The following is an 11,136-nucleotide window of genomic DNA, read 5'->3' as shown; positions in this document are numbered from 1 at the left end:
TTGCTCAGACTTAGTTTCTGGAGCAGACAGTTAACTTAGATACTTTCTTACCTTCAAGATATTTTTAACTCCGAAAAGACAACAAGAGCTCTCGAAAATGACAACAAGCTCTTTCTGAATGCACAACTTACTTTTTTTAAAAGCCTCTTTGTACTTTTGGTTTAGTTTTTTCACCAGTAAAGAAATCTGAAGTTTAAAGAATAGTTAACATCTTACAGTACCTGTGTTTTTCTGACTGGCTATTCTGCCAGGTTCCTACCACACCACCTGGTCTCCAAGGCCCACACTACTTTAGGTCCTCCATTTTGTTGTCTAGGCTGCTTCTAATCAATTTTCAAAAATCTAAGTCAGAAGAATAAGATTTGTGGTTTACTCATTAACTGCCTGAAAGGTGGTGTCACTACGTGGTGTCACCGTTAGTACTTCATGTCCACCCTTCTACTTTTTCACATGAATCTGTTAAGTACCTATCCACATACCAGATCTGTTCATTCCTCCAGAAATAAAGACTTCACAAGCAATTCCCTTTTCTCTGTGTTTCAGTTCAAGCTCTTTCTGCTAATACTGCTGCCAGGTGACCCCTGCCAGAAGGCAGTATCACCAAGAACAATCCATGATTGTCTCAGATGGGAAAATGGTGGTGCAACCTGCTTCCCAGTGTTTCTGGAAACAGTTTTGGCAGTAGGCTACTTCCAGATCTGTGATGCTGCAACAGTCATATAACAGGTTATTTACATTTCCAGACAGAGGCACGGGACCTACAACTACTTAATGAGCATTGCTTGATTCCTGGTGCTGGACCAAACTTCAGAGCATTGGGTAAAAATGAACTACATTTTTTTTTCCATGACAGTACAACCCACAGCTATGTTGCATTGTCACACAATAATTCCTCAGACTCTGGCCAGAAGCATTTACCAGCAATCATCTCTTTATTTCTAGCTTTCCATCTTCTCCCTGAAAATTCAGTATTCACAGCTCTGGCAGATCTCTTGGGCAGGTGCAACATATCTTTTTAGTAAATACAAGAACTCATATTATAGCTTTTGCTCACTATGAAGAAGGTAGCAAAGCCTTCTCCCATTCACAAAAATGGAATCACAGAGCATATCGACAGACGCTGCTTTTCAAAAGCTTCTAAACTTCATCTGTTTGACCTTTTCTGCTACTGGTAAAGAGCTAACCATGCTCTATGCCTACATGGCTCTCTTTCAACTCTTAAAAGAAAGACGTTGCTTGTTCTCCTCTCTCTTAGAAAATTGAGGGGTAGCTACTTTTGACACAGAGTTCTCTGGATACACCAACTTTTCTCTTCTCTCAAAACTACTAAGAGCCAGACAGCTTTCTCTCTGGACAATGTAATTGTACATTCTGATTCTGTCAAACTATTTAGCAGATAGCCTACCATTGACAATAGCTACTTTATATACTTTCGTTTTTTCTTGGAGCCATACCCTTAATACAAACCATATATTCACATGTGATAACAGACAAGACTTTTATACCCAGGTTATTGACACGTTCAGGAATTTTAACGAAATTCTGGAAATACCTGCAAAATTACAATGAAAGATCAGTTCTGCCGATTACAGTTTTTACCAATGTTTTAATGCAGTATTACTAGAAAACACTTTGATATTCCTAACAATTGCTTTCTTTGAAAGAGTGTGCAGTTAATACAAACTGATAAGAAATAAGTATATTTTTCAGTCATTCCTGCTACATGTTCAAGAGTAATCTCAATTTTGTACTAGAACTAGGAATAAAATGTTAACACTTCACCATTATTAAGTTAAATATCTTCATTATAAAAAGGCAAAGTGATCGATTAGTTTATGTGGTCGCCTGATACTATTACATTTTTGTTAAGTGTGGTCTGAAACACAACAATTAGATAAGTGATGCCTATGGGGGAAAAGAATTCTGCAGAAGATACTTAAGTTCAAAAAACAGCTACTCAGGGGTCTCCTGTACATGTGAAAATTTAGAGAAGAATTCTCATTTTGTGATTTAATTTGTAAATTGCAGTTTACTTATTTCTCTGTAATTCCGGTATTCTATCAGCATTAAGACACAGAATTTTATGAAGCAGCTGGAGTCATAGGAAGGTCTCCAATAACTTGTATATATGAGAAAGTTAGAAGCATAACAATCCTAACAGTTGCACAAACCAGCTCCCCAGAAGGGACATATTTCATTTCTCAGGCTAAATAGGGAAGAAAATGCACTCATTCCAAAACAGATATTCATGCCAGGAATTAGTGAACATGCTTATTCTTGTAGAATAGATATCAAATGAATAGCATGTATAAATTCAATAAACTTCAGTGCTTTAGAGAAGAATGTCCTTTGGCAAAATCTCTGTACTCAGGCTGGATAGAACTAAGTATGAAAAGCTTAAAAGACTTCTTCAGAGAAAGGTCTCCATTTTTACTTGCTTTTCTGAAAACATGAATTAAAGAATCCTTACGCTGCATCATCAATTTGCGCAGCCCATGGAATTTTTCTTCTTTTGGTATCATAAATCTTCCTGGGCTATCTCCTTATTTTCTAAATTCCTGGAAAAAAAATATAAATGCTTTATTACTGACCTTGGCTAATCTTCTCATACTGGCTATTATTTGTTTTACTCTTGAAAACCTCAATAGTTGGTTTAAACAATTACAAGGTACTTAAACTGTGCTTTTTCTCAAGACCAGCCGCCTATAAAATTAGAACAATTTAAATTGCCATTACTGCCTAGGCTTTATTGGCCTGTTCTTGTACTTCTTAAAGACATCACTATCCTGCATTAGCTTACAGCATTATACTATTTCTACAGTTCATACTGACAGTTAGTAGGAGCTCTTTGGAGAGCTCAAATTATTACCATAAAAATCCTCAACACAATTGTTACCAAGTAATCTTTATGATGTAGATTACACAGAAAGAGAGAGTAAGTGATCTGAGGTAGTTCCTATGTTTTTATTGAAGAACTTCTTGGTAATCAGAACAGACATAGAAAACCATATTTTATACAAGATACCAGGAATACACATTACACATTGACCTTAAGGAAAGCACTGCTGTTTTATTAAAGTCTATGCCCTGAAGAGACTAGCAAGTTTGACTGAAGTTTTCTTTCTCCTCTTGTAAAATGAGGAGCTTGCTAACACGAGACAGTCAATCCCTTTTCTTACGAGACAACTGCATTTCCATTTGTTATAAGGTTGATTTGTCCAGACTTCCAACAGCATGTGGATTTTGCATTTTGGAATTTATCAATCCGAACAATGGGTCTGTTTCAAACACTGCATTATGAAGCCTGAATATTCTGGTTCCTACCTGATACACCATTGGATGGTTCTAAAGATGTTCTATTCAGTATTTGGCATGATGTTTTCTATTTAGTTCCTCTTGCTTGTTTGAGACATTTACATATTTACTGACAGTTCAATGCATTAACAATATTATATTGTAGACAACTTTGCTGTTCTCATCTGCCTTTTATGGCTGTCTCTAAGCTCAGGTTTCTTTCATCAACCTTGGGAGATTCAGTGGATCAAATAACTTGTCTTCCATTAAATAATTATCTTACTATTTCAATAGCATGTAGTTGTAGCATAACATTAATAGTAATCATTATTGAAATTTGAGGGTAGGTTGATGCTTACTTACAGCTCTTAGGCAATCCTTTAAAGATAACATAATAAAAACATCAGCAAAACAGCTTCTGTAAAAACAATTATAAAACATTTTACTTGTGTTTTCAACACGACCATATCATCAAAGACGCAGAAGAAAACGGACCAACTGGTTGTCACTTGCAGTATCTATCTGCTTTCACTTTTGCTCGCCTGTATAGAAAGGGTAACGAAACACAACATTAAAAACTGAATGTTACATCTGAACGTTTTATTTGCCTCTAAATCTTAAGCAGCCATTGAAAGCTGTTTTCTGTTTCTTCTTTCAAAGCAAACACAAAAGCCTAACAACACTTTGGCTTTGCTAGTTAGCTTTGTTTACTCATGCAGCTACAACTGTGGTGTGTAACATCAGCGTTGTATTTCCTTTCAAATCATGACCTGTGTTTTGCCAGATCACTCTGAGGGATGGAATTCAAATTGAGTGAGAGCTGAAACTGGCACAATCTGTGATGGCTGTGGTGCATTTTTCACATCGTTTACAATTATGAATCATCAGAAGTAGTCTTCTGCATTCCACTCAATGAATTAATATATGAAAATTTACACCATACAAAACACTTCAAAAGTTCAAGACAGTTTCTGTATTCTCAGCTCTGGAGGGAAATAAGAGATTGATTCTCACTATATAACCTAAAGACTTGTTAATAAATGCTATTTCTCCTTAAAATGTAACTCCCTTTTCCAAAAGGCTCTGGTACTATGGGTGTTGAAAAAGTGAAAAGCTTATTTCTTGTTGTTAAGAAGTCACCCCTAACCTCCTCTGTACTCAATAAACTGAGCAAACCTAGAGATGCCAAATGAATTCAGTTCTGATGAATTTCCCAACCTGGAAATTTCATGTAAATATGCAAAAATTTGGAGCATTAGTAACAACAAAAATGCGTAAGACTGGCTGCAATATCTTGACCTGGGAGGAAGTGCTCATATCTGCACCTCCTCTCTGCCCTCCCCTCCACGAAACGTATCCATTTTACTGTAATCCCATCTCCCAGTAACTTTTAAATTAGTGCGTTATTTCTTGTACATTAAAGTACCTGTCAAGCAGTGCTTCGTGAAAAGTGCCTTCTTTCCTGGCTTTTCTGAGGGCTTTTGTATCTTCTTTGCTTACTTTCAGCTTTTTGTCTTGGAAACTTTGAAATTTCTTGCTATAAGGGAAAAAAAACATAAGAATTGTAACTTTAAAGTTTTGCATTTCAGTAAAAACAACTCTGATGAGTGTCTAGCAGTAGACAACTGGCCTAATAAGATTCAAACCATCAAACTATCCAAAGTGCACTAAAATTAACCTAGCTGAAAACTAGTTACGTTTTTTGGGGCACGGAATGGGAATGACACTATGCATGACTAACATGATGCTGTTAAAAGTTCTGAAGAACTTCAACTCCTTCACCTACTAGCATAACAAGTCAGGAGTGAAGGTGCATTGGGTGTAAGTGGCAAGGTGTTGGTAGCAAAGAGGCTGCAGGTGCGGCACCTGTGAGAAGAGACCAGGAATTACTCCATGCTAGACAGACCCACCATATGGTAAAGCTGAGTCTATTAGCAGAGCTGATGATGCCTCTGTGAAACCATCTAAGAAAGGACAAAGATGCCACACAGGCAGAGGAGGGGGGGGGGGAAGAAAAGAAGTGAATGTGGTATGAACACCAAGGACAAAGGAGAAAGAGGAGGTGGCCCAGGTGCCTGAGCTGACATTCCCCTACAGCCAGTGAAGAGGATTCATGCTAGAGCAGAGGAACGCAGAGAAGAAAGAAAGACGTGGAGAAGAGAAACTATCACATACTGGACACTCCCCAGCTTGGGGAAGAGAGTAGAGGAGTATGGAGTGAAGTTGAGCCTGGGAGCAAGGGGAAAGATAGTTTTTTTTTTTTTTTTTAGTTTTTGCTTATCTCTCACTACCCATATCTGTTTGAATAGGCAATACATTAATTTCCCACAAAGCGAGCCTGTTTTGCCTGTGACATTAACTGGTAAGTAACCTCCTTGTGTTTATCTTGACCTATCAACCTTCTCATCCTATTTTGTCCCCTTGTGCTGCTGAGTAGGAGGAAGTGAGCAACTAACTGGTTGGGAGTTTGGCTCTTTCATCAAAGAAGCTCCCAAAGAAAAGAGGAAGAAGTTACTTAAACCTGTTAATAGCTCCCAACTACGTACACATAGTTGATTTCACACTGTTTAACATTTCCTTTGTCTTCCTGCGGAACATCATCTTTCTTCTTAGTTTCTCTTTCAGCACAAGTTCGAATCTATTCATTGAGAAGAAAATACATAATAGAAAATGTATTTTATTTTTTAAAATCAAAAACTGCAAGCTAAAGAAGACAATATATCCTTCAAAACCAAATGAGAGTCACAGAGACTAAGTTCTCGGCTTTCACATTGGTTAACTCACAACTAGAGAAAAAGGCAATAAAAGCAAGAGCTTCCTATAGCAGAGGAATGGATTAAGCATAGTACTTCATAATACCATAAGACATAATTCCCTTCACAAAGAAGCACCACTACAGTTGTAAAGAGTTATCGGGGTAAAATGTATTTCTGAGAGACTGACTCCATAGTATTATTGCTCTGACTAATACACACTTCTCTTTAAATAAAGGCACATGTTTTTCAAGTTCAAATGAAGTTCTTCTACATCCTTTTACATGAGAGATCTCTGCACCTGCATCATTCTGGCTAACCCTTCTCTGCTGTTGGTTCAGTCAGAATTCATCCCTCTTGTACCAAGCAGTTCAGAACTATCTGGTGTATCACATAGAGGATTTTACCCACCACTTCTTTACTGGCACAAATATTTTAAGTAAAGAGGTAAGTACCTCAGTTTAGGCAATCCTGGAGCTCATTTGCCTCTTTGGTGGCCAAATCACTTGGTAGCTTATAGAAAACAATTATACCTCTATGCTCTCAGTAAACAGTTGCACACATGTACTTGGGTAAGCTTGAATATCCATATCAAGCCTGTATTAATTGTAGAATATTGTAATTACCTTTATCATTTCTTCTTCCCCTGCGGTTTTGCTTTTAGCTTCTATGTCTCCATCTTCATTGCATCTAATAAAACGACTGTTTGCTGCTAGTAATGCCATTTTTTTCTGCAGAAATAACAGTATATGATAGTATAAAGTTTCTATATAAATCTTAATGGTAACATTGATTGTTTACAATACAACAGAAAGCTCTGTATATGTGTTCAGTTGTTTTACATATCGACACTTCAAGAGCTAGCTGGCAGTCTTCTCTGTTCTTAATTCCTGTATAATTGCCAAAATGCAGGAACTTGAAGTACATCAAAAATTTCTAAAGAAATACAAAAACTACATCATACTTGGGAAAACAGAAGATAAGAACTTACAGTATGAGAGAAATTGCAAAAAGCCAACTGGTAAATAACATTTTGCTGCCTGTCAATATAGATCACAAATCAAAATACAGTCAAATGCTAGGAACACCAAATGAATTATCCTAAGCAGCTTACATCTTGAAAGACAGGTTCCCATTGCTCTCTTGATCCTATAGCATCTGAACGTCCAACAACAAGTCCATCTGAATTTATACCGAGGTATTTGCCATAACCAGACTTCAGAGCAATCCTCAAAGAAAAAATGCAGGGAAACAATGAAGAATGTCTTGATTTAAAGCAATTCACAATCTTCAATAAACCCCAAATGTTATTAGTATACAATGTATTTTAAGAGAATATAAAATCAGGTATTTATATCAGAAACACAGAAAACAAATATCAAGACTTGTAACATTTTGTTACGGTAGTTACCTTGTATCAGACAACTTCACCGCAGTAAACTGTTCAGGAGGACTAGGGCCTTCATCATCTTAGGAATGAATTTTCCATTAGTTAAGTAGTATTTGCTACATACAGTATTTAACCTGTTAATACTGCAGTTTCAAACAAGCTGAAAACTATACAACTGCCACTGGTAAATACTATGGAAATCTGCAATACTGTGTTTCTTTAAAAATTCCTTTAGAATATTCACATTCTTAAAGAAAAACAATGGAGGTACTTGCTTACATTCAAGTAAGACAAAACAAATACAATCCTTGTTCTAAGGAATTTACAGTCAATAATGTTTTGTAATTCTCCAGGTGATGTTGAAAACCTTAATCTTCTTGCAACATTATTTTCTCAATAACATAATTACAGTTTGTCTCCAACAACAGACCCCTAAACCCTAAAAAGCTATTAGCCTCTCCATTCCTCAAAACCAGTGAGATAACACTGTCACCACTGGTTTGAACTCACTCTAAAGATGAAACACTGTCAGGGCCGTGGAGCATTTCTTATCTGACTGATGGTTCAGACTCAAAGTAAAAGACAAGCTCATCCCCACCATACTAGTAGTCCACTTGCACAACAACAAAACCAATATATTCTGATGAGGATGCAGCAATAATCCTTTAAACTCATTTGCCTCAAGTTTCATTCTCAAATTGATACCATAAAGATTTTATAGAATTTAATAAGTTGTATTGCTTTTTATCCAGTAACAGGTGATCATCTCCGATGTTGTTCAATTTATTATATAGATAAAACAGCAAGAAGAAATAAGTGAAACTGATTGTTAGTCATTAGGTTTCAGTCATGCTACAGCCAAGATTACTGCATTATTTGTAATGAACTGCCTTTAGCTATAAAACTGTTTGCCTTTAAACGATACTACATTTACGCTTTTCATTACTAAAACTGTTTTTTTCTGAATTTCCTGAAACAAACCTTTGTGTGGTGCTCCAAGCGTAAACAAGCCATTATCAAGGGCATGGACATAAGCTCCTTTATCCATTTCTATAGCTATAGTTCCTGTAATTTCACCGAAATTACTGACAGCCCACCAATTTCCTAAAACAAACCAAATAAACATAACAGTTAATGGAATAATCACAACTTCTGACTGCAGTGTTCAGGAGTCATTATTTCTGTATCTACTCCAAGATTTGACATTCTATAGATAGCAGAAGTATTTTAAGATTTTTGTGCATTATTTTATAGTACCCAGCCAATTTAATGGTGTTGCTGCTGGAACAGGCAGTCCTGCTATTCTATCCACCTTACTATCCCTTATCACTGGTTCCTGTTCTCCATTCCTCTTGTGCTGTTACATCACAGAGCACGTCGATTCATCCAGCTGATCCAGAAGATACACCTCGCAAGAAAGGTGTTTTTTTCTCTGGATCAGCCTTTTGCAGTTTTGCCAATTACTAGATATCCAACACAACAGAAACCTCTAAACTACCTTCTGTGAAATTACTTTGTACAAATTGGCAGTTCGTAAACTTATGATGTTTCCAGCTGAACGATGTTTGAACATTTGAGCCTCGAAGAATTCTACCTACACAGCCCTGCTCACATGCATGAACTAGAATTACGACATTTGTATTTTTAAACAGGTAACATTTCCTCCTATTATATTATCTTACAAATATTTTCTGCCTAATTAAGGTAAATATTTTTAATTAATTAGGATATGTCTGTTTTCCTTGTGGTAAATTCAGCAAATCTATCTTTCTTGAGCAGAAATAATCTTCCCCTATCTTTATAGAACATATGGAGCAAATTTGCTTATTCTGTAGAGTCACAGCTTACTGATCACAGAATCACAGAATTGCAAGTGTTGGAAGGGACCTCAAGCATTAAGCCCAAACCCTCTGCAAAGCAGGTTCCCTACAATAGGTTGCACAAGTAGGCATCCAGATGGATCTTGAATATCTCCATAGAAGGAGACTCCACAACCTCTCCGGGCATCCTGTTCCATCACCCTTATTGTAAAGAAGTTCTTCTGCATGTTTGTATGGAACTTCTCATGTTCAAGTTTTAAGCCACTGTTCCCTGAGCAATACAAATTCATCAGCAAATGACTTTTTCAAATCTCTTCCAGCATTTTCTTTTGAAATCCAGGTAAACTAAAGAATGCAAAACACCTGGGACATTCTGTGAAGCACAGTAGCTTATTTTCTCATCTATGGTCTTTTAACAGAGAAACAGGATGAATTCCCTTGCAGTGCCGTAGCACAAAACAGAAAATGACATTTATCCTGTTAGGAGCACTGCGCTACAGTATACATCTGCATCTCTCATGACTCTGAATATTTTTTTTTAGCTGTTTTTGTGAAGTGAATGGTGATAAATGAAGGACAAACAGCACTAAGGGGCAGTCTGTTGTGTTTTCTCTCAAAACCATACATACTTTGATCCTCCTCTTTTAGGAACAAATAAGAAGTAAAGTTATAGTTGGATACAGAATAACGTTTATGTCTTTGGCTTCAATCAACAGTAGCAAATTTATAACGTGAACACTTAACAGCAGCATAACAAACTAAAACAAGTAAACAAGCTAACAAAAACTTCCTTCCAAAAGCACCAAAGGTCTGAGAGAACTGAAGAACTCAGGTAAGAAGTAACTACTGACAGAATAAGAACAGGAAGAACAGAAAGCACAGGTGCTCCAAACTAGGAAAATATCAAGTAACATAAGACGTTATTCATGTAGAAATATATAGAATAGCACTACAGTACTAGAAATAAGTCTACATCTACAGCGAATATTTCTGGAAAAAAATGAGATCCAAGCAAATAAAGAGTCTAAGATTATATAAGAATATACTTGTGCTAAAAAGAGTCTAGAAAGACTGTAACTTACAATTAAGGTGACAAGTGACTATAAACCTGCACACAGGCTACACTTAGTTTTAAGAGTCCCACAACAACCTTTTCCACTTCTGCTGTTCCCTATAGCTGCCAGAAAGTCACGTAATTCCCGGAAGGCTGCTCACCAACGATATCGAGCTGCTCTTCTGCATCTTCATCCCTTTTCCTTTTCTTGTTCTTGTGCTTTTTCTTGCTGCAAAGCGTGACGTAAAGAGGTAAGAACACACCTCCGAGCCAGCCCCCCGCTCCCAGGAGCGGAGCACTGGCGGGCACCTCGAGGAACGGGGCAGGGGCTGCCCACCCCAGAGCCACCACCCTCCCACCCGCACCCCGACACGGTGACGGACCGGCCTCACCGGCACAGCCGACGGGTCGAGAGGCCCAGCAGCTACCGGAGAGAACCACGGCCAGCCTCACCTCTTCTCCTTTGCCCCTTTGAGAACAAGCTTGGTGGACTTGACGCAGGAGTACTCCGCCATGTCTGGCTACGGCGAACGTAACGGGACACGGCACCACGCCGCGGACGGAAGCCGGCGAGCAGCAAACTTCCTCCCCGCCCTCTCCGCCGGCCGCGCGCGTCGGGCTCGCGCCGCGCCTGCACTTTCCCGCCTGGTGGCAGTGCGCGCGCTCCGTGAGCGCGGCGGAGATAGTCAGGGGTGTTTACGGTGTCCGACATTTTGGCTTGCCTGCGCTGCTTTGAGGGGAGAAGAATCGTCTGGGTCCACGCATAAAATATTTAATGTAGTTAATGTGTCTAAGTAACAGAAGTTACCTTTTTAATTTTTTTTT

General features: G+C 38.0%; 1 protein-coding gene across 2 annotated transcripts; it reads right to left on the bottom strand.

Annotated features, from left to right (window-relative positions):
* On the bottom strand, nt 914-10,919 carry FRG1 (FSHD region gene 1). Of its 2 annotated transcripts, XR_002438120.1 has the most exons (10): nt 10,765-10,919; nt 10,473-10,540; nt 8,419-8,541; nt 7,459-7,516; nt 7,162-7,276; nt 6,674-6,778; nt 5,841-5,932; nt 4,721-4,831; nt 3,741-3,836; nt 914-2,558 (listed from the first exon to the last, which is right to left on the bottom strand). XR_002438120.1 is itself a non-coding variant. In XM_021395029.1 (9 exons), the coding sequence occupies exons 1-9, from the start codon at nt 10,824-10,826 to the stop codon at nt 3,800-3,802; spliced, it is 771 nt and encodes a 256-aa protein (XP_021250704.1). In that variant the 5' UTR covers nt 10,827-10,919; the 3' UTR covers nt 2,944-3,799. The 2 variants fall into 2 exon arrangements, 1 of the variants encoding a protein (XP_021250704.1); XM_021395029.1 differs by lacking the exon at nt 914-2,558 and having other exon boundaries at nt 2,944-3,836.

The sequence above is a fragment of the Numida meleagris genome, chromosome 4 (genome assembly GCF_002078875.1).
Source record: "Numida meleagris isolate 19003 breed g44 Domestic line chromosome 4, NumMel1.0, whole genome shotgun sequence".
NCBI lineage: Eukaryota > Metazoa > Chordata > Aves > Galliformes > Numididae > Numida > Numida meleagris.
This window is presented reverse-complemented; position numbering and strand designations above follow the sequence as displayed.